General features: G+C 36.9%; 1 protein-coding gene across 11 annotated transcripts in view; it reads left to right on the plus strand.

Annotated features, from left to right (window-relative positions):
- Positions 1-27,866, plus strand: part of VTI1A (vesicle transport through interaction with t-SNAREs 1A) — a 266,161-nt gene that overhangs the window by 22,596 nt on the left and 215,699 nt on the right. For all 11 annotated transcript variants that reach the window (XR_014956324.1, XM_085583713.1, XM_085583712.1 and 8 more), the window contains one exon: positions 27,353-27,430. Coding sequence is in view for 10 of the 11 variants with exons in the window: in XM_085583713.1 (XP_085439839.1) it covers positions 27,353-27,430 (78 nt within the window). In the remaining variant the exon portion in view is untranslated. The remainder of the gene's footprint in view (positions 1-27,352; positions 27,431-27,866) is intronic.

Below are 27,866 nucleotides of genomic sequence, written 5' to 3' on the forward strand. Positions count from 1 at the left end.
ATTTTTGATTTTCTTGCAGAAGTGATATGAATCATTAAAATCCCACAAAAACTAGCAACAGAAAATTCAGATCAGGTCTTCGAGGGCACATTTAGTATATCTGGTGAATTCTAAGAAAACACTTTTTATCCCTGCCAGGTATATTTTACAGACTAGTTAAGAGGCTGGACTGGGCCATGCCATGGTTCATGATGTCCATAGTATCAAAGTTAGTATGATCTTTGTTGTATAATAGTAAATTCTTCACTGTGTCTAATTCTGAGGTGCAGAGTTGTACTTGCTGAAGAAAGAAAAGCCTCTTCCAGCAAGAAGAGCTGTCTCTGGCACCCTCTGCCTTTAAACTTCTGTGCCTCTGGCTGTTCCTTGGCCTGAGTGTGGCTTGGGCAGGAGTGTTTGAACTAATCTATGCAGTGAGGTTTATCCTTGCATTCAGGTAAAGGCTTTTTTTTCCCCATAGAGCAATCTGCTGCAGTGTGGCTGGAGTGACTCACTGGTGAGGTGTTTGGCTGTATAGTCATAGGGGGATAAAATTCTTCAAGTGTGGCTGTGCTGCCCTCTTGTCACATTTTTGGGGGAAGTATCTAGCATGATGTGAAATCAGGTTGTTCTGACATTACAAAGAAGGGGGACCTTTGGCAGTAGCAATCTTCTTGAGGGAATTGAATCAAGCACCTCCTGTGGAAAGTGGAAATAAATCCATTGCTTTGCTCAGCTTCAGAGTTGTATTCAAAGTTTCTTTTGCCTTATTTTTACCTTTTAAGAGGCTTAGTAGATTTTAGAAAAATAAATCTTTGGCATATGCTTAAATATTGGTGAACAAATCTGTGTTTGGGTTCATATTGTTGGGGTTTTCTTTAATATTAATGAAGTCCTTTCCCCTGGCCCAAAAAGTTAAAGTGAAATTCAGATTCTCTAGGATATATAGTCTGTCTGTAAACTTCATTGTTGGACACATCACTTCAAAAATAGCCATATGAAGAAAAATATGTGATGCAATTATTGACAGAGAAAAGCCAATAAATCTAAATTGATTCAGGAAGCAGAGAAATATTTTAATAATTTTCTGACATTTTCTTGTAGTCCTTATTTACCTTATCAATAGTTATGGTGACATATGATTGTCAACTTTTTATATTAAACCAAACTAATAAATTAAACATGTTGTGTTTATACCTGATGAAAGCTGACGTTTTGGAAAGGTGTTAAAATATACTGACAGGTCTTGTTCATAAACTCCTTTGGTATAAATATGTAGATGACATCTTTAGATATTGTTTGTACATAGGCTGATAGGCAGGAAACGTTGACAACGTAACAAATGCAAATGTCAACCCCACAATTTAACCTTTCTGTGTAGGAAAAGATGTTAGTTTTAAGTTACATGTATCTTTTAACTTTATTTTCAAAGTTTTTTTGAGCCTGTTATCATTGCTGTTTCATGTGCCACTGAAAGTAACACTGCAATAAGAAAGATTTGCACTTAAGAGCTTTTCTCTGTGGTGTTCCTACTTAAATGACTGCAGCTGAGAGGGTGTTTTTTCTTCTAATTTTTTATTTTTTATGTTTGCCTAGTGCCTTCTGAATCTTTTTGCAATATTATCTGTTCATTCCTTACTTGCTGGTGATTCATGGCTTGTGTGACTCAAGGGCAGTAACCAGTAAAACTCTTCTAAAATGTTAGAGCAGCTTCTTGTACCAGCAGACAGATGTCCTTGGCCTTAACCTGGATCGGGGTTGCTTCATATGCTGGATATTTCTGATTTGAAATTTGTCTTCCCTATGACAATGTAAATCCATTCTGTATTCTCTGCTTGACATTTTTTCCACATTCTCCACGAGCTGTGATTGATATAAAATCCTGCTGAAGTTCAGGTCAGTTCTGAGTGGCTGGGGCCCTCGGGACACCCCCAGCCCTGCCCATCTGTGGTCCCTGCTGAGCTGCACCCTGGTGAAATTCTGGCTGGAACTTGTTGGCACTGGGGGCTGTGCAGCTCTGCCAGGTGTCCGTGGCACGTGTGACTTCACAGGCTTTGGTCTTTCTGACTTTTAAAACTTCTTGATGGGAACAGCTCCAGTGGTGATTTCTGTCCCCTTCCTGGGCACCTCTGCCGGAGGTCTGGAGTCTGGGTGAGCAGTGTGGGGTCTTTTGTGTGCAGGATTTTTATTGGGATTTCATAGTGCTGACCTAGAGCATGCATTGAGATACCAAGTACCTTGCACTGCATTCAGAATGGGAACACCTATCTTGATCCCGATGGCTGCAAGCAGAATTCCTACAGAAGCCTGTAGCCTGTCTGAACTGTGTCTCTCAATTTCCCATTTTAGATTTGGGAGGAGCTTCAAGAAGAAAAACTTTGTCCTCTGTCAGCCAAGCTTTCTGTTCTGTCTTTGGTGACCAATTTCACAACTAAGATGAACTTTCCCATGCTGCTGCTTCATGCAGGGCTTCATTTATCACGGCTGAAAGTGCACAGGTAGATTGGAAGTGTGTTAGTAGATAATCTCATTATGTTTCACACAATTCCAGCAGAGTGGTTTGAATATTCTCTCTGTAATACCTGAGGATGTATCTGTGAATCTCATCAGAGGGAATCCAACCCTTCCTCATATATCATTGAATGTACTCCATGTGTCAGATAGAGAAGTTAACCAGAAATGCAAAAATTTTGGAAGGGGAGGTGGGCATTAATTGGTTTGTGATGCTGGAGTGTTAGAATCACAGCTGCTGTTGTGGCAGGAATTACAGTATACTAAATTTTAGCAGTGGTAAAGGGTTTTGCTATAGTTTTGCTTATAGTTTTTCCCTTGTTATAAATGAGTTAAAATGTCCATGGTCACAACTCGCTTCTGTTAAAAATAAAAACAAAAATGTACCAAAAGATTTGGTGTTCTCTAACTGCCTACAGAGGTACTTAATGAAAGTCAAAGTAATGGGAGGTTAGTGCAGGCATATAAAATTTAATAGTTTTGGAAGGCTTCAGGTGCATTAAAAGTAACTCTTTTCCAGAATAATTAACTACTTTAACTTGGTATTAAATCAATCAGCCAATTAGTGCAGTCCTGTTTCGTATTGTAGAAACTTTTTTACTGCATTAATGAGCACCAACCTTTTGAGCAAATATTTCTGCAGTTAGACTGACCTATATATTATGTATTACTTAAAGATAACTCTGAAATGTGCTTTTTCAGATGTATATTGTTTTCTTGTTGTTAGATAGATGGACAGATTTAGGATGTACATCTGTGATACCATATAATTGACAGAAAACCCTCTGGTATTTGACTGTCCAAAAAACATGAAAGGTATAATTTACTTTGCAACAATCCTATTCTGTCAGATGGTTCCATTGACTTTCTGAAACAGTTGGAGAAAATTGATGCGACTTAATGTAAATGAAACTGTTACATTTGATTCTTACCTCATGTTACCTACCTGTGGTATCCAGCACTTCACAATTGTGCAGTAAGCATGTTTTGTATGGCTTTTATTGCAAATCTTTCCCTGGGGAAATCACTGGAAGCTGTGAGACAATGCTCTTTCATGTGCTGTTTAACTGGTATTGACTTAGTTTCCCGAGTTATCTAGAGGTGGCTTCATTTAATCCACTTCCTTTGTACAGATTATGAATTGTTGCCTTGTAGCAGAAGAACTGACCATTTTTCCCCTGAAAAAATAGAAAATACCAAACTTTTAATCTCAAAACTGTTATTTGGGATCATAGTTTTGAGGTTCCAGATGTGGGCACCATAGCTGCAGTGCACTTCTGGAAGTTGCCATTAATTAGCATTCTGGATTTTTAGCTTTGTTTAGCAGCTTTTCTGCTTAGTGTAGTATCAGCTCTCTTTTTCTTCCCCTAGGTTTTGTGTTGCTGTGCATTTCCTGCTTAACAGAATGTTTGTTTAAGTAGATATAAGTGCAGTGAATTTCCTGTAAGTTACTCATTGGGGAAATTGAAATGAAATTTTAAAGTATCATTAGAAATGCAAACAATAAATTCTTTCATTTGCTGTAGGCGTCTTTAGGTTGGAATGACTAGAAAAGGTTCTGGTTAATTAGAAGTAATTTGTTAGAAACCTGAATCCTTTTTTTTTTTATTTCCTAGATTAAAACTCAGTTCCCAGCTGGATGCTTATAAGTGCAGGAAATGTAATTGTGAGATGATTAACTGCAAAAAGATGGATAATTGGAGTTCATATGATATGTCAAATATGGCTAAACCAAAAGGTTTTCTGTGAGTTGAAAGAGATTGGCTGAAGTCTAGATTGCAGAATATTGAGCAAGGAGTGTTTTTAGAGATTAATAGTCACAGATTGCTGCAAGACGATGAGGCAGAGCTTGACTGTAAAGAGCTAACACCTCCCAGCCCTTCCCTGTATCTTCAGGTTTTAATTAGCATGGGTTTGGGTTTGTCCTCTTCCCTTTATTGCTGTTATGTGAATTGGAGATTAGGAAACACACTAAACATCATACATCTAACAGCAATGCTTAGAGACAAAGATATCTCCTCCTCTCTACTAGGAAAGGCTCAGCCTACCATAGGACAAATTATTTGATTCTCCTATGTTACTCCCTCCCCAGTATCTTGCCTTACAATCAGCATTGTTTTTTCTATAGATTTTTAAATGTTTGTAAAATTTACTTTGAGTCTTTTTTTTTTATTATTTTAACTGTACTGTAATAATAAGTTAAAAGGTGATACATACAGTATAAACAGCATCAGTGGCATTTTGCTTTCATTATCCCTCATAGATGTTTAGCAAAACAGCGCCTGGTGTTTTAAATTACTTCTGCTTTACTTTAAAATGGGAACTTCTGTTTGAATAGCCTATTGTTCTGTTAGCTACTACACTGCACTTCAAACCACAGAATGTTGTTAGAGTCACTGTATTTTGGGATCATATAAAATATTTGTTGTCTCCCTGCTCCCAACCTATAACTTCATATCTCGATAAGGAGTTTCTAACCCTTGGAAATACTGCTTTACAAATTCAGCTAATGACCCAAATACAGCTTGTTTGTTGTGTATGAGTTGTATTAAAATAACATACTCTATGTGTATTGTCATTAATGATATGCTCATTTTGATAATGGAGCTGCAGTCTCTTAGTATGTAGTCCTTGGGGAGATGCTGCATTTTTTTAACTAAGTATTGTTCTGGCTCCTTTCCTTGATTGGCCCAGAAATAGCAATCAGCTGGGGAGCAGGATGACATGCCTCTTAGCGATCCCTTTTATCTTTGAGATGAGTATCAACATTGTATGCTTCCTAATGGAAGTGTAATTTAATGAAATCTATTGGGTAAACATACTTCAGATGTTCAAAGGAGGTGACAAAATTTTTGCTGGCAGCCAGGACCTGGCTGGTTTCCAGCTTGCCTTTAGCTGCTATGCATATAGCATTGAGAGAGGCATTTAAAATAGGAACACAAAGTATTGTTTCTATTGTGTTTTTGGTTGTGGATTTTTTTTTCCTCTGTTTTCTTTTCCTTAATTTTATTTCTCTGGTATTTTTACTAGTGCCCTATGACTTCCAGGCTTTTCTAGTAAAATGCATGAGGTCAGGTTTCTCCTCTCCCCACCAAAAACATAGATGACAGTGTTAAACTCAGGGGAGATGATTGGCACAGAATGTGTTGCATATTGGGGAGAGGGGTGAGTGATCCAGACTGCAGTTAGTCAGTAACTCTGTGAAAGAATAACTTCCTCTCTAGACTGATAAAATCAAGTATCCTGTTTTAAAGATTGTGTCAGAGCACTTTTGTTTCATCAATAATAATTGCTGATGTAGAGCTGTCCTCACTGAGGTTTTTGACAGATAGCTGGGAGTGGAAGGAAAGCTGCTCAGCCCTCCACCTCCTCAGCTAAAAACAAGATTGCTGAAAGGAGACAGTTGTCCCTCTTACCACTGCTCCCTCCTCGGTATGGAGCACAGTGATCCCAACACACACACACTCTCTGTGGTAGAAAACTTGGCAGAAAGACTGGAAGGATCATGTCAGCACTGTTGTCCCTTTTAGTGGATGTTCGACTGGACAGCTGATGGATCTTATTGCTCAGATCCTAATGGTTTGGTAAACTGTTTGATGATGTTTCAGAGGGAATACATTAACATTTAGACACATTTGAATATAATGGATATGGCTGTGGAATGTGGGGTTTTCTTCTTTACATGGAGTGTCTAAAGGAGGTATTTTTATCTTGAAGGCTTTCACAGTGGGTATAACTGGGGGACTAAGGATGTGTCCAGAGAAAGATAAATGAATCACTGAACTTTTGCTGTCCTATCAGGTATTAGTGCCCAAATCTGAACTTTTCATTGTGGCCCACTTTATTCCCAGATTCCCTGTAAAGAAGTACCTTTCCCAAGTTGACATTGCTCCTCTCCTGTGAATGTTTGATGTGGTACATTTGAGCCTTGTGGTTTTACTCCAGTAGCAAGTGAGTTCTCTGGACTGGTGGAAGTCATGGTCTACCAACAGGGAGCTGCTTTGGGTACAAAGGCAAGGTTAAGCAACTGTTTCTTTTTTGTGGTGTTGTTAAGCTTGTGTTCCATGTGGGGACAATAACTAAGGATCAGAAAGCAGTGAGATATAAAAGGGAGTGAAGCATATTGCTCGTTTACAAATATGGGACAAAATGTGAAAGATTGAGGAAGAAAATTCAGTATGTCAACTTACCTTGTAGTTCAATACAATTGCAATTTATCTTGTATCATTATTATAGCTTACAGTTATAGAAATGTCTTCATTCATTACAGTTATAGAAATGACTTTGGTTCCTCAGCCAAACTGCATATTGCTTTTTATCTAATGTTGCCCAAAGTCTTTGCAAGATCTAGATATATACTTTTTATGTGTGTGGATGCATGTGCAGTGTTTGCTGTATGTGGAATACAGTGATCCCAGTTTAGCTTGCAGTAGCTGTGGGACAATTAAAACTATATATAATTTAAAACTATTTAATATATAAACACATTTTATTTAATTTTGTCCTTGCATTGCTTCTGGAAACTGGTAAGGAGAGGGAGAAAATGGACAAAATGATAGGCAGCACCAAAGTTTGACTCTGTTGTGAACCCAAAATAGCTCTCAGCTCAAGAAAATGAATAAAGCTTCAAAGCTTCAGACCAAAACATTTTCAAAAAAATAGTTTGGTGAAATTGTAAAATGTTCTTTAGATCTCCTTCTTTGCAATCAACCTTCATGTGAAGTTCTTTAAAGTGAAATATTTTTCTATACCTTTTGTGGACCAGTTAGAACTATAAATTGGTATCTTGGTGATTTTTATTTCTTGTGTCTGTTTTGTGGTGAAATTGGGCTTGAGGAAGCCAAGCATTATTGGAACATTTAGTTTGGTGCCCCTTCACAAAGTTATTAGTTGAGAGTCCAAGGGAAGGGAGCTAAATGCAGTAGGTTGGTAGGTTGGTATTTATCAGCTTCAAATCCTTCCTTTGCATTTAGGAGAAAGATGCTGACTTAAAACTTTTCTCATCTCGATAATTCTCCGAGTTTCTCTTCCACCAAGGGCATGATTAGGTGGTAGTCTGCTTTTTTCTGTTTTCCTTCATTTTATTCCTCCTGTTTTGCTTCCTCCTTTACAGCAGTGCACAGTGCAGATGCTTCATGCCCCAGTGCAGACGATTAAGCTGCTTCTGAGGCCACCATCAAAAGCAGCTCTGTCACTCAGTCTGCAGGAACATGCAGAAGCATTACCTCCGACCACTGCCACTGCCATCTTTAGCATCTTTCTTTCCCTATTGTCAAGCCATCGTTTGTAGCTGCTATAAGCTTTTACCTGTGGCAGCTTAAAAGATATGGGTTGAGATTTTTTCAGAAAGGACCCTGAAGGAGTCACCGCTCAATCCTCAATGGCTTTCTGTGATGAACAGCTTAGACCTCTTAAAAATTCTAGTCTTATGTCTTTTCAGGTGGGATTTTCAGATTCTCATGAGTAACCTGTGAAAGGAAGATACGTAGAAGCCTGCACCTCATTTCATGGTTCAAGGAAGGCTTGTTTTTTTTCAGATTACATAAGTGCTTTTGAAATTTCATCCTTTGACATGATCTTGTCGCAAGAAACATGTTTCAGTCTTAGCAAGGTAGGGTTTGAACAACTACGAATTCAGAGAAAATCACTTACCATTTGGAGAATTTCATTGATATGTTTTCTTTCATGTGAATTTCCAGTATGGTCAAGCTACCAGGATATCCAGAGGCCTTTTGGGTAGGTGAATATACCAGCTGAAGTAATGAAATCAGAAACTTGTATATTGCAAAGATAATCCTTAAGTCATTGAAGAAGGGGACAGAAGTACCTCAAAGATTTTGAAGTGTTGGTTGCTGCATAGAAGAAATGCAAGAAATTCTGTAATGTTACATGGACAGTCTTTGAGTAGTGATCATCTTTTTCTGTGGCATGATGCAAAATGACTCTGCAATCCCTGAGAATGTTTGTCCTTATAAAGCTCCTATTGAAAAAAAAAAAATTACCACTAAAACTTCACCTCTTATTCCATCTTTATTAAAAGGAGTGATTTTTTTCTTCTTTAATAATGTTACAGGATAGACAGATAACAAGACTGAAGTGGAGCTGAAGTTATAGCTGAGAGAAAGAATTATACAACATACTGTTGAAGATAATATCTATACTGCAGGTGATTTAGTTAGTAAAGAAGAGTTGTAAACTTTTCCTATAGGAGGGTGTTGCTAAAAATGAGAGGTGGGGTAGCTTAGAGAAGTCAGTAGAGTTGTACATCATATCTGAAACCTCTATCAAACACTTGCCGTTGGTATATCCCCACCTGCCACAAGATTGAGTACATTAGGTTGGACCAAAACCCCAAATAGCTTCAAGTTATTTCTCTGTGAGTAAAAGATCACTGCAGAAGGGTCCATGGGCAAAGCAGGTGTGTGCTGTTGTTACTCTCACACTGTCCCAACTTTCTCAATTGGGACTGAGAGATTCCTGAGTGAGAAGAGGTGTTTCCACCTAGAACTACATCATCAGAACAGGAATTAGTTATCAAAGCTATAGCTCAGGATCAGGGCAACTAAAAAATCAGAGTAGAACTTTTGTGGAGGACAAGTCAGTTGTGTTTTGCCCTAAACTCAGAGAATGATGAAGCAGGATGCAAATGTGGGAATTCTTTTTCATTATTATTTTGTCATTGCTGTAGTGTGAAAATGTAATAACTGAACTTAAAACCAGTGGTGGCAAAAAAATATCCTTCTGCTTTGGACCTGTTCCCAGACTTCCTGTAAAGCTGTTGGAGGAGCAGGGGTGCACAGACCCTGTAAAATGATAGGGTGTTAAATTAAACAACATTGGTTATATGAAAAAATCCTTAACTTTATTTATTTGTTTCATCCTATGTAATTGGATTAGTTTATTCTCGGGGTAGAGGGTGGTCCTCTAGTAGTATTTGTGGCAAAGTAAGTTAGTCTGTAAGTAAGTGCTGTCTAGTAAGTTATCAGGGTTCTGAAGTTATACAGTGTTTTCTGCATTGCATGGATTTTTATCTTTGTGTCTTAAGGCTACTATCTGCGAAGAATTGAGCAGATGTTAGAAATTATACAAATGAGAATATCTGTAGCCAAATATGTAATTTTAGGAAATTCTTCATTATGCTTGTAACTGGTACTTCTGTTTACTTTGCAAGTGTGGGGCTTTTAAGCATGTGAGTGCCACCTATTTTCTCTCTGAATTAAGCTTTTCATTTTGGGCTCTAAAATATCAGCTGTAGGGGCTCCACAAAGATGGTAAGAAGTGCAATTAATCATTTATCTGCTAGGTGTCAGCAAAGGTTCTCTTTAAGATAAATAAATTAAAAACTACATGTATGCATTCATACACTAGATCTTGAGGCTGTGACTCAAATCTATTTGGAGGCTGAAAAGGAATTTATAAGGAAATATTCAAGGAAACAGATACTAGTCAGTGTCTAGAAGAGACAGCTGCACTTCATACTATTCATTTAATTAATTCAATCAATGCATTTTACTTGATGTGTGCAACTTTGAACCTCTCTTTAATTAAGCAAAATTAACAAGTTTATTTCATGTGGAGAAGATTTCGCAGATTTCCATTCAGCAGAGATTTTTTTGAAAATTTAAGTTACTGTGTGGGGCATTAGGGAAGACAGTTCCGTAAAATAAGTAACAAAAGGGTAAGAAAAAATGGTCAATTTTCACAGTGGAGGAAGCTTATCAGTAGTGTCCCACAACTTCCTGTTTGTGTTGTTCAGCATATTTTTAGGTGGCCTTAATATAAAAAAGGAAAGAATTGATGAAGCTACTGGTGGTACTAAAACATGCAGGACAGTAAAAGGAAGAGCTAGGTGAATTATTTCAGGAGTAGTGTCCTAACTGGTTAAGCATTAAACTCAGAGATGAAGCTTATTGTTGATACACAGAAAGAAATGCACCTATCAGGAGTACAGTTCTGAGCTGACATTCCCAATGACAAGTGGCAAGTGGTACTCTTTGGAGAAAATACACTAAAAAGTCCAAACTCAATAAATAGTGCTCAGAAAAGAAAATTGCACTGAAGGAATTACTAGGAAAGGAATAGAGACTAACTATTTCTCTACCTATGTACCTTTATGACTCTTTATGTGGTTATAATTCCCTGTTCCCCAAAAATGCGGGAGCAGAACAAGCTCTGGAGCAGCTCGGTGCAAGGAACTGGGTAATGGACAGAAATTTTTCAGCTGGGATTAAGAGGGAAGGGCTATATAGAGAGATGATTATGTAAACAGAATGGCATATAGAGAAGGTTCAGTATCAAGAAGTTTTTCACCACTGCTCATATGTGTCAGGTGGCATCAAATTAATTTATTGAATTAGAAATTAAAATGCAAAAGAGGAGAGGGCATCAGAGCTGGGAAGAGCCTGATCTGTAGTCCATTACAAGGTGGGTGAGGAAAGAGAAGGTACCAACAAGGGTCACTTTGACCCCTCCTCTGGGTTTCTAATATTAGTACTTCCTGGGTACTGCATGTTAGACTGGATAGACCTTTGGTCTGAATTAGTATGGATAAGTCAGCTTTATAATTTTTATTTTTCCTGACTGCACGTGACACAAAAGGGGACACAGTCACTTTTACGGTGTTGTGTCCAGGTGAGTTATGAACAGTGTGTCTGAGCTTCTTGGATCTCAGAACAGTGAAAGTTTTGCTTAGATAAGTGGTGCTTGTTATTCTAACCAAAAGTTTGAGACTATAGCAGGCATGTGTTGGTTTACTTGGAGTGGTAGATCCATGTATTTAGCTTCAGCCTATGTAGAAAACAGTAAGACTTCCTTTGTTCTGGTGTGATCCTAGTTGTGCCAATAGTATAACTTAAGTGGGGAAAATAACACAACTATTATTTGGGAATAAAAACAAATTCCATCTCTTTCTATGTCTCTGCCTCATTCACTTAATAACATTCTCAGGAAAAGCTCTGTAAATGGAAATATTTTTAAGTTTGTATTTTTTGGATTTAGATGCCTACTTAAAGATAATGTAAATGTTAGCTGAATGTTTTTGAGTTATTGTTTCTACATAACTTATCCACCTGGGAATCAGACTGTTACCACTTCGTTTGTTTTTAAAATGTAGCACTTACAATATAAGTAACAACCATCTAGAAAATTACCTGAAAATTAAGATATTATGTTGAAAGAGGTATCTTGAAATTATTTTTGACCAGTTTGTGGAAGTTTGAAGACAAAACCTGAGTTTGAAATAGTTATACACTTCTCAGACATTGTATAAAGTCTCATATTTGTCATTAAATACTACACACAATTTAAGAATTCATGTGAACCATTACTGTTTTTAAGATACAATTTTTTTATAGAGTGCTCTGTTAGTAGCGCAGGGGGTCTTTGTGTGAAGCAGTATTTTGTGGTCTGAGTGTGACAATGCAGTTCACTCACACTGCTAATTTTTTTAGTGTAGCTATGTAACTGCAGAGCAAGCCTAGTATTTCCCCCTTAGCACTCCTGTTAATGAGAAACAGTATTGTCCAATATTACTGTGTTACTGGTAATTCAGTAGGTCTCACATAACTCCCTCAGGCCTGGTCAGAGTCAGAAAGATGTCCTCTCTGCACAAAGAACTTCAGTATCTGACCTTTGCATTGGCTTTGCTAGAAAAGGATATGCCCACATTGATGATATTAGGTTTATGCAACAACACAGTTGTTGTACTTCTTTTAAAATAAGGCAGTATTTTATTTTACTATGTTATGCTCCTAATAATTAAATTTTAAAACTTTAAAACTGAAGTACTTGATCTTTAGACTTACAGCCACATTCCTCTATGAATTGCTGTGTCAAAGAGTGTATTGATGCAGCCACATAGCTGGTGTTCATATATTTCCTGCTCATTCAATAGGAAAATATGATAGGAATGCTGTCCCTGTGCAGTGAGAAAAGTTTGATATTTTCCCCAAATCAAGTCTCATTAGAAAGAACTTCAGCCACGGAGATTTGAAAGGGTTTGTATTATTAAGTTCTATCTTGCCAGGGAAGGAGCTTTCTTACATTTTCTGTTTAAAAAGTAATCAATTGATCAATCTCTTCCCATCTCCCTCATATATTTGTTCACCAAAGGGTTTCGTCCCATGCCAATTTTACAAAATTCAAGTCAAAAGATGCAGGTAGATCTTGTGTACTTATGCTTCAGCTTCTGAATTCCACATAAAAGAGTCATAACCTCACAAAGAAAGTATTAAAACTTCAGATCTTAGCAGAATGGTATTTTTCCCAGTGTATGAGAAAAAGACAATGACCACAGGAAGCAGGTAGCTGTGTGCTTCTGTACATTGTATAGCTTCCATCAATACAGTTTATATAGTCTTCCATGACACACAGCTTTTACTCTAAAGATGTTAGGGTTTTTTAAAGTTCATGTATTGATTGTGAATCAGACAGGTATAGATTGAATAGCAAATAATCCCCATCACCATCATAACTGTAAATCAATTTCGTAACAATATGAAAAGAATTCTGCAGTGCCAAATATTTTATTTAATGTCATGGGAAATAATGAAATCATCATTCAAAATTGCAATAGTTTTTCTTTCTTTCAAATTCTGTTTACTAAGCAGGACTAGAATGATGTGTACTTATCTGTGCAGGTATATTGTCTGTATTATGTATGTTATCTCATTTTGATCTGTAAATATATAGTTCCCTTTCTAGACTTGGTCTCTAATGTGGTCACACCAAGAGTGACTCTAATACAAGCAGGGACAAGGGTTGGCATCCCCTCTGTGTGCTGCCCATCCCAGTGATCTCTCAACATGTATGTAGGATTGAGAGAACAAAGGTCAGGAGTGGGACATCCTCCTTTTATACTTGCTTCTGGAAGATAGGAAATGCAACCATCAAGCTTTTAGGTTAATCATGGCAGCATTCAACAAAATCCTTCTTGAGTCTGTTGTCTTAGGGCCAAGGCTGAGATGCTGAGCATCTGTAGCTGCTCAAAGTTCAATGAAACCTGTTTATCCTCTCTCTGTTTTTAAAAGCAAACTGGAGAGTGGCTGCTGTGTATTTTCTACAAAAGTAGGCTGCCACCATTTTAGTTAGTATAAATTATTTGACTAATGCCATACATTTATATCATTGTATAGAAATTACTTTACTAATGTAGAGTTGTAGACCTTTTTTGTTCCACAGCTCACTTTTTTGTGCTGGTTCTGTGTAAAGTTTCTCTTAAAATTATGGGAAGGGGTGATTTCCCTGTAGTTCCAAAATCACAGTACACACAGTACAGATAATGGAATGGTCCAACAGAAATTAAATTAAAATATTTTTCTGCTTGTGGCTTTATTTTTCTAGTATTATTTGTTTGCTAAACATGTATTATGCAGGCATTTTTTAGAAATTTTTCCAGGAGATCACTTTCAAGAAGATAAAAATTTCTTTACTTTTACTTTTGTACATACTTTTTCTCAGTGAACTTATTGATGGTATTTTTTTCATTAGGGTGGTGGGATTTTTGTTATTTTATGCCTACCAGTGCTCAATGTTACGTTATTATTTCACATTGCTTTTTTAGCATCATAATTTCTAAGGTAACAAATTACAGTTGGAAAGACAAGACTGGAAATCATTTTACTTTTCAGGGTAAGAGATAGACTATGAGTGATCATGCTGAGCTTTTCAACTGAGTTAAAAACCAAAAACAAACCCTCGAAAACATTGCAAACAGCAGAAGAAGAAACAGAAAAAAATTTGTCTAAATTTCATTCTAATTAGCTTGTGCATGAAGGCTTATTTTTAAGTGCTATACTCCATAAAAGAAAAATAATTCCTAGTTCAAATGCTGAGGTCTGTGTAGTGTACTACCAAGTTTCAGAGGGAAAGTGTTTTCAAGGTCTTTTCATAAATGGTGTGTTATGGAATGGGGTCACTCGAAAAGGAATAATTACAGAGTGATCAGAAGATTTCTTTGAAAAGATTGTGCTAGACCTTCTGTGTGGTTTGTGGAAGAACAGAAATAAGTTTTGCTCCTAGGGTGGGCTAACAAAATGTATTGTGTTTTTGCAGCTACTTCTATCTTTGCCCGAAAAGATGCATGCATCACCTCGCAGTGCACTCAGCTCTGTAAGGTCATTGCCTCGAAAGCAGATCTGGGAGTTGTTAGAAGTACAACACACTGCTGCACTGTTTGACCAACTGCAAAAGTTTACTTTTGAACTCTAATGAGTCTTTGCTCATCTCCTGTCTTTGCACTACCAGTTGTTAAATAATTAATTCCTCTTTGATTGTACCTCTTTATGTGCTTTTATAAACTTATTTGTATTATTTTGTGTTGTATTTTATTTGTACTCAGCCTCTTTTTGTTTTGGAGCATGGAGTTACCAGAAAGAATTAATTTGAGGAACATTTTTCCACCTTTTGTGTAGTGCTCATACTGAGGATCTGTGATCTACAGTAATTCGTATTCATTTGGAATATAGTAATTTGTTCCTGTCAGCACAGGGGCTGGTTTGTTGTTTTAAATTGCTGACTTTTGTTTTTGCTGGCATGCTCCCCAATACAAATTGAACATCTGACAAAAATCTATTTGTATGACAATTCAGTCGAGATAGGTGCTCTGTGTTGCTTAACAGTACAATTTGGGGTCCCCAAGATAAAAGTTGACTGAATGCCAAAATTCTAGTAGAGCTTGTTTGTGCAGATAACAGAAGTAATCCATATTCCTCAGGTCTGTAAATCAAACAGACAAAGGAGAAATATGTATGCACACCTTTCTCTTTGAGATAGTGGACTGGTAGTTTCTTCTTAATAACCATGGGGACTATCCAGCCCCTGAGAAAAACAGGACACTGACATCAGGGATGCTCCTATATGAAATTAGAGTGACTGGGAGAGTCTTAGAGTGCTTCCCCCCTTTAGCAGATAGTGTTAAATAAATTATTCCATGGGTCTGGTTTGTGGTTTTGTGGCGATTTCTGTGCTTTTGTGGTTTTGTCTGTTTAGTCAAAGTTGATCCATAATACACTGGAGGAGGAAATCCAGCCACAATGTCTTGAGACTGTTTTTCCCAGAGTGATACAAACAAATGTGTCAGTTTAAGAGGCCACCTATGGAAATACTGTTTAGGAAAACACATACTGGTTCCTACTGATCCCCTGCAATGGTTCTTTCAGGATATAATAAATAACTGAAATATCCTCTTTTTGATGAGGTGTTTAGATCCAAAATAGGAAATACAAACTAGGAATCCCAATGGCCTAGAAAACACTTTGTGATAGAATACTTTTTAAGGTGCGATAATAATTTTTCATCCTTAAATAAAAATATTAGTCAGCTGTGTGCAACTATGCTTCCTGTTTTCCTGCTTAACTGTGGAATCACTTATGTTTTAGAGTTAATGCTCAAGTATCAGTCTTGTGATTTACTGCAGGATCCTGTATTATCAGGTATATACATCTTGTTTTAAGGGAAAATGTATAAGCTGTCACTCAACAATGTTATAAACTTTTTATGTGAGGCTACTATTTCAGAAATCTTTGAAATCTGTTGTGATCGTGTCATAAAGGTTGTCATTGTCCTGTGGAACCATAGAGCTGCTCACAGTAGCAGTGGAGGGTGGTAATGGATAAATGAGACTTCCAGGTGACCTGAGAGTCCTGCTTGTTGTGCTGTTATGATGCTGTGGGGATTTGGAAGAGGGAATTTGAGAGGACCCAAATATCTGAACATAAGGGAGGGAGCCAGTAGGAAATGGCAAAATGAGTGGTGGGAAAGGGAACAAAATATGATCATCACACTTTGTGCTAGAAGAGGGCAGGTATGATGGCACTGGAGCCAGCATGTGATAAGTGGAGGTAAGAAGATACAAACTGTGAAAGGTGTAGGATGGAAAATTGTTGAACTATGGGGAGAGAGTGGCAGGTCTAACAGCTGAGATTTTAGTGGAATGGTTATCACTCTCTAGCTTTGTGACAGTTCCTTTTGAGTTGAAATTTTAACCTGAGATTATTGCATAAATGAGCCTGTCCTTGAATACTCGGGAACCAGAAACCCAGATATGTGCTACACAATGGGATTTTTTTTCCCCTTTAGTTCCTTATATTCTTTTTGTGTTGGTTTTGCATGTCAGGTTCATGAGTTGGTGTTGAAACTATTATGTTTGCCATATGCTATCAAACTTTGTTTGGCTTTGTATCAGATCATCTGTGTTTGATGCTAACAGCTTTGTTATACCAGAAGTTTCTACAATGTGCCATGCAAGAACAGCTGCTGGGGTGGAGGGACAGATGTTTGGTCAAATGGTACCAGGCCTTTCTTGCACTTCAAAGGAGCTGAGCAGAAATATAATATGACTGTGGAGTATAGTTGTATTTTTCTAATATGAATAATTTGAATATTTGCCATAGCTTGTTAGGAAACTAGGAGAGCAACTGACTTGTATGGGCTGAAACTGGGAAGCAATTCATTAGGTAATCTTTCTCTTACTCTAGAGTTCATCATGTAAAGATGAGGTCCTCAGGATTAAATTCTTTTTGCCAAAATGTGCTCCATGGAAGTGATGTTGAAACATTCTGTGATACAAATTAATTGCTTTTGATACTTTAATTGTTCGCTTCTTTGTTTGGAGTTTCACTCCAGTTTTTTCAAGTGAAAAGTGGGATAACTTTTGAATTTAATGTTTGTCCTAATACTGAGATCTGAACGTCTTTCTTTTTGTGCATGAATGCTGTTCTTCAATTGCTATTTAAATAAAAGTATTATTTAAGCAGTAAGCACCAAGGTTTATTATTAAGTGTGAAGCTCTTAGCTATACCTCAAACTCCCTGAACTGCTGATCAACAGAAACAGGCAGCATTTACTGAAATGAGAATAATTCCATCCTTGCTCTGTTTCTTAAGATTTTCCCTTATTATCCATTAATAGCCACTATAGGAGGCAGTACAAGTTGTGGACTAATTGAAGCTTTGACTGTGATAACAGCCTTTATGCAGTCGTACATCAAGTGAGACTTTCCTTAAGGTTCACACTGCATTGTCTTGACAGTGAAAAATCTAGGCAGCTATAAACAAGATCAATAGAAATGTGTAAGCATTGTTGGTGACAACATGGTAACAAGGACAAAACAGAAATACTCAGTGAATTTTTAGAGTTTGGACATCAGTATTTAGTGTGAAATGAGCTGCTGCTGGTGTTGGTGTTGCTCATTATTTTTCGTGTGGTATGCTGGTCCACTTGGAGGCAGAATTCCTGACTATGCCACAGGTAGAACAAGAAAACAAGTTAGATGAAGCTTGTCTGTCAGAGAGACACTTTAAATATCAAATATATGTAAATACCAATATTTTCTATAAGTAGACTGCCTTTCCCTTACACTGTATTACTAGGCTTAACACTTGAGCTCTGAAGAAATAAATAAAGTAAGGAGTGGGTTGGTTTGATTACTTTCAGCTATGTGTATTATAATAATATTTTTTCATCTGCTTGGGAATTAATATTTTAATAAGTATTTTCACTGGATGGGGATGACTGAAAAATGAAGAGGCATTATAAAAAGGAGGAGGACTTTAGGTTGATAAATTAGTGGTAGTGGTTTTTCAATAAATTAGAGGTAGTGGATTAGTAACTGACTTTTATCTCAGGTAGTGCAAAGCAAGAACTGCTCATCATCAGCTTGTGATAAAACTAGAAAATGCCATGTCTGAACATCGGGCTAGTATTTTACCATATTAGCTATTGATTTAACACAGCATGAAACAACTGGTGCTATCCCAGTAGTGCCTGGTGGGGAGCAGTGAAAGTACAGATTTACTCCCCCATCAATCTGCTGCAAACTTCAAAGCCAAATTGTGGCCACTTAACTACTAAAATTACTAAACTCAGACAATTTTTATCTTTTTCAAGCAAGGCAACATGTCTATCTGCAAATACATATGTTCTGGAAGGAAGGAAAGGCATCTCAGCTAAATCATGTCAGTGCAAAAATAATAAATTCAGGAAGCATGAACAGCAAGATCCAAAAATTAGTTTTGATAGGGCTATGTTATACACAAAGTATTTTTCATTTTCCTTTTCATTAATAATTTGAGTTAATGTGCTTATAGTTCAAAATGTTTGCAGTGAAGTACACAGAATGAGTGCCTTGTAGGTGTATTTGTGTGCAAACCACCATAATTACACAATGTGTCTATTTGATTGTTCTTTGCATTAAGCATTATTTTATTTATTTTATATGTTATGAACATATGCTGCTCTCATGGAATAGGGTTCTTCACATTGTGATTAATATTCTTAGGGGTTAGCTGAAAATGTCTTACTCTGTCTACTATTTTCAGAAATTAAAAAACATCGATACATGACTGGAAAGATGCTGCTGAGAGTGTGTATTCAGTAAAAAAAGGACAGTGTCCAAAAAAAGATTTTTATGGACTAAAAAGTATTTTTGGAAAGGTTTGCTTAAGTTTCTTTGATTTAAAATAGATCCTATCAGAGTAGCACAAATGTAGGTGGGACAATTCAACTGCCTTAGAAGCATCTCTGCTTCTAAGGCAGTTGAATTCTCCCTGCCCTCATTCTGGATGTCCAAAATGAGATCTATCTTTATAGTTTCATTTTGGCTTTTACACTTGGAGTTCACAGTGGACCAAATGTAGAATTTATTAAGAGAGCTGAGTTCTGTACCAAAATTGTACTTTTAATTGGAAAGCCTAAAAGATACCATCTTTCCTTTGCCTACTGTTAGAAATCCAGGGAGTAGGAGAGCTGGAAAAGATGATGGTAGTGTTCAAAAATGGCAACTGGTTCAGCCCATTTACAGGTTTTCATTTACAGTTAGGTACAGGCTGATTAGGTAGCAAATAAAGGAAGGAAGTAAAACTTGGATTTTTTTTTCTGGGAAAGGAAGGAGCTGGTGGAATGTACCAGCAGGTGTCTTGTTACTGTTAGCAATGGGAACCTGGCCTCCAGATGGAGATACTGGCTGAAACAAAGGTATTTTAATGAACATTTAATGTTTTGGTTTATCTGAGATGTTTATCATCCTTCGCCATGAGCTAATTAGTGTGAACTAATTAGTTAGAAAATCTTGAGCCTACTTAAGATTTTTTTTCCTGCCTGCTTTGCTATCTTTGGGAGCACTCTTTAAAAGCTGGCATTCTTATTAAACTTCCTCCCTTGGAGGAAAATGGCTCCATATTTTTATTTTCTCAGTTCATCTGTCTGTTGGTCCAACACACTGGAGTTTATCTTCCATCTCCAAGGTTTAGAAAACATTTATGTTAATTATACACTTACCACACAGCATAAAGTCTTTGGACCACAAAACAGTCTGAAGTACACGATTGTGATATGTGGTTGCTCTTTGTGCTCTAAATAGCATTAGTTGGATAAATGAAGCTGTGTGGTAAAATAGACTTTTTAATAAAGGCACAAAACCAAGCTCACAGTAATAAAAGAAACCACCAAAATATATGGCTTAGGTCATTACAGCAAGGAGATGAGTTGAGATGACCAATAAAGATTTCATAAAAGAAGCATAAGCTTTGTAGTGTGCTTTTAAAAGCTCTGGGAGTTCTCTGTTCCACCATTATCTTTAACAATTTTCCCTAAAAGGTGGTTATGCAGAGAAATTTGTAATTCTTACATGTATATGTTATATTTCAAAGAGCTGCTGTAGTTAAACCATTCTCAAAATAAGCTTATTTTTGTAGCCTAGTTCTGCTGTTTTTTAAATTGAAGTTACTCAGATCTCACAGAGACTTCTGTAGAAAAACAGCAGCCTGTATGATATTAGTGACTGACTTCCAATGCCTCACATGATTTTTAAAATCTGTTTTAAGGGTGAGAGTCTTCTCAGATTTGACACTGTAAATGAATTAAGTGATCATATTGACATCCTTAAATATTTCTGTAGGTTAGTGTGAACGGGAATTAAGGATTAATTTATCAAGAATACTGACTTGATTTTGGCTGCTCCTATTCTTTGCATACAGATGAGGGTTTTTTGAGGCCACAGTCTGGAGGTGTCCTTTCTCACTTCAAGACCAATTGTGAAGCTATGCTCCCAAGAGCAGAATTTAGCCCACTTAGTCCCCCTACACCCAAATTGATTGTCAGTGTGTAGATTACGTTGAACCTGCATCAGGTGTGGTCTTTCACCTGAGATATCTTTATTATCAAAGTGTTGTCTGGGTTGGGAAGTGCCTTGCTCTTGTCTTTTATTCCAGCACTGATGACAGAAATGGCCATAGTAAAAAAGGGTCTGCAAATTGCAAAACCTTTGTCAGCAAATTAGCCAATATATGTGTGCTATATGTATCAAACCAAAAGGCACAACAACCAACTTTTAATTTAACACAGACTGGTCCTTAAGCATGCACAGGGTGATTACAAGGAAGCAACAAGCTTTTCAGGAAGGTGGATCTGGGAAGGAATGAATTTGTGTGATCTCATGCAAAATTCAAAGGAATTTCCACTGACTGAATAGAGAAGTTGGTTAACTCAGTCAGCTAAGTAGATGTGAAAAGATGGGCTTTGTAATGAAAGAAGATAGTTTAATAATGGTCATTTTAAGGAATCCATAGAAGGGGGTTGGCCGAAATACTGAAATTAGAGTACTGAAAAGCACATTACAGGAGCAGACTGTGAGCTGTTGGTAGCAGTGGACAGTGGAATAACTGCAAGTCAGCAGTGCAGAGGTCATGCATCACTGCTGGCCTACAGAGATGTTACAGTTAAATTTGCAGATATACCCAGTCTTCCTTCCTGCAGTAGCTGATGCTTAGCACATTTTGAGATTATGGCACATGAGTAAAAAGACTGGCAAACTGCTGTGCAGAGCAGCCTTGCACTAAAGGCACCTTGGAGAAACTAAATTCTGATGAAAGAATAAAATACTGTATGTGGAGGGATCGAGGTTTGGAATTAGTATGTGGTAATTCAAACAAGCAAAGATGAGTTGTTATATTAAAAAGAAAAATAAAATAGATTTACACGCCAGTCTAAGGGCAGTTATTCCTTTTTATGTTTGGATAGTACTATTCAAGCCCAAGCAGTACTCACCTGAAATTTTCTATGCTTGGATTTATAAATGTTTATATTATTATTATTTTAGGTTTCTTGAGATGTTTCCATAGATTTCCATAGTGATCATACTGAATATTTGAGCATTCTCTAAAAACAGAATGAGGCAGAGGTCAGTTCAAACCTTTTGAATTTTGAAAAATCTTTCAATCTCTGTTAAGTTTAGAAATTTGAATTCAGGTAAATAAAAGCTGCTTTTCTAAACAGAACTGTCTTTTTCACAATAGGAATCATCCTGTTATGCCATAAAGCCACAAAAAAGTGAATCTCAGTTCTCTCTCAGGTCACCTGTTTCCTTCCCTACCCACAGCAGGTGTAATATAGCAGTTTAAACATCTGCCTTGTTGGTGACATATATGATCCACTGGTGATGAGTTTGAGGTGGAAGTATTTTTGTGGGGAGAAGCTGCATTTTTCACCATCAACATAATAAAATGTGTTGGGTCCTCATGGCGGTTTGCTTGACCTTCCTCCCTGCCCTCACCCCATAATGAAACTAAAAGTGTGCTTGATGAGGATTATTGAAAAGATGATTTATGGACCTGTGACATCTATTTAAGATGGATGATAGTATCTCTGCATTAATTTCACATTAGCACTTGGTGTTTGATTTCTCTGTGCTGTTGCAGGGGGCTGCTGACATTTGGAGAGTGGCTGAGCACGGGGTTTGAGTTGTTTCCCTTTCGGAGTTGCCTGCAGCCTCTTCTCTGCGTGTGCAGGGAGGGAGCAGCACTGGGGGTGGCTGAGACATTGACTTTTGCCAGCTGACATCTACTGTTAAATTGATTCTTTCAATCAGAAGTTTCAGTGAATTTGTGGAATAGTTTTTATTTACTTTTGGACAGGAATGTATTCATTTGGTGTTTTTTTTTTTCTCAGTTTTTTAAGGAAATGCTTGGACATCAGGTTGTATATTAGCACAGTTTTCCTTCTTCATGCACCCAATTGCTAAAAACTCAGCTACTTAGGAACAGGAAGCCCCTTTGGAATTTCAGTCTGAAGTGTCTAGTCAGTTGTTCCTTGATCACCTTTACAGAGAAATAAAGTTTTGAAAATGAAAATTAAGTTTTGAAAACTGAAGTTTGAGCACAATTTTTCAAATTGAAGAGAAATTCCAATTTCTCTTGCTTAATAAGAAATCAGTTTGGATTTGTTTTAATATAAGCTTTAAGATTGTTAAATAGGGCCACTTTTCCTCTAAATTTGTTCAACTGTATCTTTTCCATTTGTGCTCAGCAAAAAATACTTAAATACCTATTCCAGAAGAAAGAGAGGAAAGAGTATATTCTGCAGGATTTAGCTGTCCATTTGGGGATCAGGTCACTTTTTTCATCTTGCTTTTAGCAAATGGCAGAAGTGACTACTGTCAAAGAACACAAAATGAAATCTAATATATTCCCACAAATTATTTCTGGTTATGTTAATCTCAAGTATTTATTTACCTTTAGAGCAGGGCCAAACTGTGAAACAGGTGCCTGGAGATTTTTAAAAACATTTATATATACTTGGGAATTCTAATAGATTTTGAAAAGTATGAAAGCAGATGTTTGTGGATAAATAATCCTTTTTGTTGTTCACACATATTCCACCAGAAAAATCTGTTTAATCTGTTCTTAAAACATTAAGCCTGAAAAATTGAAAGGTTGGGATAAAAGGATCTGTTGGGTCTTTTGTCTGAGATGCACCTACATTTGCTCATCTGTTCAGGGGCTGCTTAGCATTTAGGAGGGGGAAATCTATTCTTTAGTTCATGTATGAAAATGTACAATACTTTATATCAATTATTTGGCTGATTGCTGGAAGTGCATTGGAGTGAGGGGGCACTGGCTAATTCTGGTCTTCACTAATGGGAGCATTTCAGAATGTGGATGGTAATTAAAGTATAGAATGCGGAAAATTAGGCCAAAATTGAATAGAAATGAGTAAGTATGTGTTCTGTTGTGCAGATGTTGGAAATAGATTATTTTGGATACCTCTTTCTATCTACATCTTATTTGGTTTACCGTGTAAAATTCGGTCATACACCATGTAGATTGTTTCTCTTCCCATTACCTTCTCTGTTTTTATGTTGTGATGTATCTGTATAGGTAGTAATTTAGCAAAATATCCTGTCTGCCAGGTGTGGGAACTAGCTGATTGTATTGTAATACCAGATCATTACTTAATTCATATGCAACCTAGCCTAGCACATGGAAAGCATTATAAATCTATTTACAGTGTGGCTGGTCTGATGATAACATTGTATTAAATTCCCAGGTGAGGCAATTTAAGCAATTGCTTTGCCATGTGTAGGCCATGGAAATTAACTTCTCATACGCTTTAGTAATAGAAGAACTTCATTGGTATGCTCAGATTAGTGGTATAGCAGAATTCTTACAGTCTGGTTATGTGTACCCTGCTTCACATGTAGAATCATACAGGGGGGTGGTACTGCAGATCACAGATCTTAATTAGTTTAAGCTGAGTTAATTCGTTTCAATTCTAATTTAGCTGGGCTTGCCTATGAACACATTCAGTTCTATTGGGAAATGTTAAGGCTTGGGTCAAGTAGACAGATTGTTTAAAGCCAAATTGCCAGACAGAACTGAGCAAGTGTATCTGTTTGAACAGGGCTTTAAGGAAATCACCCAATCAGTATGCAAAAATCCTGTTCATAAACCAAGAGAGATCTGCCTGGAATCAGAAATTCTTGCTTGTCAGAAGGTCTGGGTACTGCAGTACATTTAAAACAGCCCCTGAAACTTTCCGAGTGCTGAAGTTCTTGTAGAAAGTAGCTTAACCCTTTTGTGTCTGTGTTTGGGCACATGCTATGCTCAGTTGCAAACACATTCACTGAGCAAAACCACTTGTGTGCTTAGACTTTTTGCTAGGTATATACAAGAAAATATAAAATACAAGGAAAACTTCTATATGTGACAGAGCTTTGCAGACAAAAAACTGCACACAGAACCTCTTAAACCTATATTGAGCTGCCCAGAAATGCCTTGGATTACAAACTCTGTAAAGCTTCTGTCTTTTCTAGAAACATACATATAAAGTACCAGTAGACAGTGGTAACTGACAACTAAGACTAAAAATGTTGACAATTTCTTGATTTGCCTGGTTAGCTTATGTATAGAAGTCATTAACTATTTATAAAATGCATTATGAATTGGGTTCCTTCAAAATGTAGCAGAGTGTGTGACATTTCCAGCTCAAACTATCATTCTTGCATTTGGCTAAAGTATATATTTATAAACAGCTGATGGTTTATGAACTAAAAAATAATAAAAAAAAAACTTAATCATTCAGACAAGCTGAATTTGTCTTGAGCTTGATGGCCACATTTAAAAATGTTAGCCAATAATACTTTATTAAAAATAAGAATAGAATTTCAAGATATTGATATTTTGGACAAATCCTGAAAGAATAAATGAACATTTTACTTCAAAGACCTTTCCTTTTATATTATTGATTCATTTGGTAGTGAAACTGTGATCAAAAGTAGTATCAAATTATTTATTGATTATGGCAAAAAGTTCTACCTAATTGTAGTCAAAGCATTATTTCTTTTAATAAAATTTTTGATTTCAGATCATGACCGATTTATTACAATAAAAGAACTATACAAATATATTTATTAAGTTCACTGGCAATAATAATAAAGGATTATAAGGGGCCTCTAAAAATTGTATTGCTATTAACATTTATTTCTTTCCCATGAAGTGTATTCTTTTTCCTTTCTCCCATGCAGGCTCTTAAGAATGATAGTATTGTCCAGTTATATCTTTCAAATAAATGATGTGTAATCAAGGACCATTTCAGTCCCTACATATTATTAGGAAGCTTGTTCACTAGAGAACAAGCTCATGAAGCATCATGCTCCTCATCTCAGTCTAATAATGATAAATACATTCAACACTAACAGGATCAATGGGGCTGAGTCATTTTGTGAAATTGGGAGAAACTGTACAGTTGAACTACTAGACCTCAAATGAGGTCTCAAGATTGAATTTTAATCAGAAAGAAGATTAGATATTTATTGGTATATATTTGTAATTTCCTTCCTTGTTTGATGTGTATCAAATGAAAATACGAAAATAATGTAATTGAGCAATCTATGCCAATTTGTTGGCTTTTTGGTGAGAAAAGAGAAAAACAAAACCTATCTCCATATGATATTCTTGCATACTGTGGAGTGTTTTAGTCCCCCATAGTGATGAAATGAATAATTTAAACAGGCAGCTCTGATACCACAGCCTGTTTAAAGGTTCTCATTTCCTTTAATGCTGTAGACTACTTTAGTTTGGTTAGTATGAAACTGTGACAGCTGAGATCTCCAAAAGATTTGGCACAATTCACCTCTTGCTGTGGGTCCGTGGTCCAAGGCTTTGTCCTTCCTACTTACATCTGTAGCTTTAGGATCTGATGGCAAGTGAATCACAAATGTGTAAACATTGCAGCAATCATGTTGGTAATAAAGGGGAGCTACACAGCATAAACAGCTAAAATGTTTTGCTCTGAGGTGACCTGTACAAGGCTTACTTCACTGCTAGGTTCCTTGCACAAAGGGTGACCCACTTCCAAGCCTCCTTATTACTAAGATGATGAATTTCCCTGTGCTCAGTATAATTTCTAGCAGTTTTTTCTGGTGCCTCAGTCCCAAACACAAGTTTTGCCATGATGGCCCAAGCAGGGAAGGTTTGAAGAGGGATTTATTTTTTTCTGAGTTCCTACTGGTAGTTGCTATGGTAGGGTGTAAGGGAAGGCCCCATTAATAAAGTAAGGGCCCACAGCTTAGTTTTTGTTACTCTTGGGTTTCTTCCTCTGACGAGGTGTAAAAATTACCATAACTACTCTCAAAAAGAAAAAAAATGAGACAATATGTTCAAAATTCAATCCCTCCTTTAATAAGGAGGGATGAGTGTGGGACTATTAACTGAGTAATAGCCTGTTATTTGGCTAACAGAGAAATTGAAATCTGGGCTGATGTTCTCATTGTGGACTTTCCTATTGCTCCATTGAATCACGTGCTACCTTGCTAATCATCACATATTTGCTTTCGAGTGTTTGGCACTTGATCTAGTTTAGAATCAACATAATTACCAGTTCAAGAGCAAATCTGGTGTTCATAAGCTGTGAATTTACCTAATATCCTGTCTGTCATAACTATCCCATGGATGACTGTCTCAGTTTTGTGGTGTTTCCATGAACTGCTGAAAATCAGTGTTTCCTTGTGTTTTTCTCTCCTTTCTTTTGCCCTTTAATTTCTGATCCTTTCCCAGCAGCCTTAGCAGCATAGAAAATGCTTGTTAATTTTCTACATATTTAAATTGAATCAGATAATGTGTGTGTTGTTCAGGTTTGGTTTTTGGTTTTTGTTGGGTTTTTTTTTTAATATGGGAAAAGCTCAGTCTTCCTTTCCTGTCTAGTGGCATTGCTGCCATCGCTGTTACATTGCGTTCTTTGACCTGCTAGCAAGTGTTCTTCAGAAAAATGTTTGGTTCTTGCATTGGTATTTTTTCAATGCTTCTGCTATTAGTGTATATTGCCTCCCATGTTACATATCTCAAGCTTCACAGAAGCTGCTTTCATTGCTGCAATATTGAGGGTGTGACTGTCTTAGAAATACTATAGTTTTGCCATGCAGATTTGTTAAGGTACAGCAGTTCAAGAACTTTCTAATAACTTTCACTTGCAGATTTTTTTTTTTTTAAATCAAATAGGTATCCATTAGGGGGCTCTCGAGGTTTAAGATGATCAGCCTTGATACCAATGGCTTCGGAGCTTTACTTCCTAACCCTTTTTTCTTTTTGTTTTACAGAAAAGGTCACGAATCGCCTACAGTGATGAGGTGCGGAATGAACTCCTGGGGGATGACGGGAATTCCTCAGAGAACCAGGTAGGATGCTAATCAAGAAGCCCTAGTGGGTGGCTGGAGGGTGAAGGAGGTCACTGGCACACTGGGCTTCTCAAGCTGCTCCTTAACAGCATTAGCAACAACTCATGTGGAAGTGATACTGTTTAATGCAAAGCTGGGGTCTTAATCAACTTCAAAATGTTTCTTGGAGATCTTACATTTAACCCTTTAACTTGTGATCACTGTCTGCTATCTCAAAAAAAATCTTTTATTCTCTTTTCTTTATTATTTAGTACTTAAGAAATAACTTGAAACACGCTGTTTGCCGACAAAGCTAAGGTCTTCACCTCAAACACATGTAAAAGGAATAAAAAAGTACATAATGCAGCTTTGATAATAATGCAGTATAATTAAATCAACACTGGCAGGCAAAACAAATGAAAGTGCACTCTCAGAATTAGGCAGTATCCCACTCAGC

The sequence above is a fragment of the Lonchura striata genome, chromosome 6 (assembly GCF_050655825.1).
Source record: "Lonchura striata isolate lonStrDom1 chromosome 6, ASM5065582v1, whole genome shotgun sequence".
Taxonomy (NCBI): domain Eukaryota; kingdom Metazoa; phylum Chordata; class Aves; order Passeriformes; family Estrildidae; genus Lonchura; species Lonchura striata.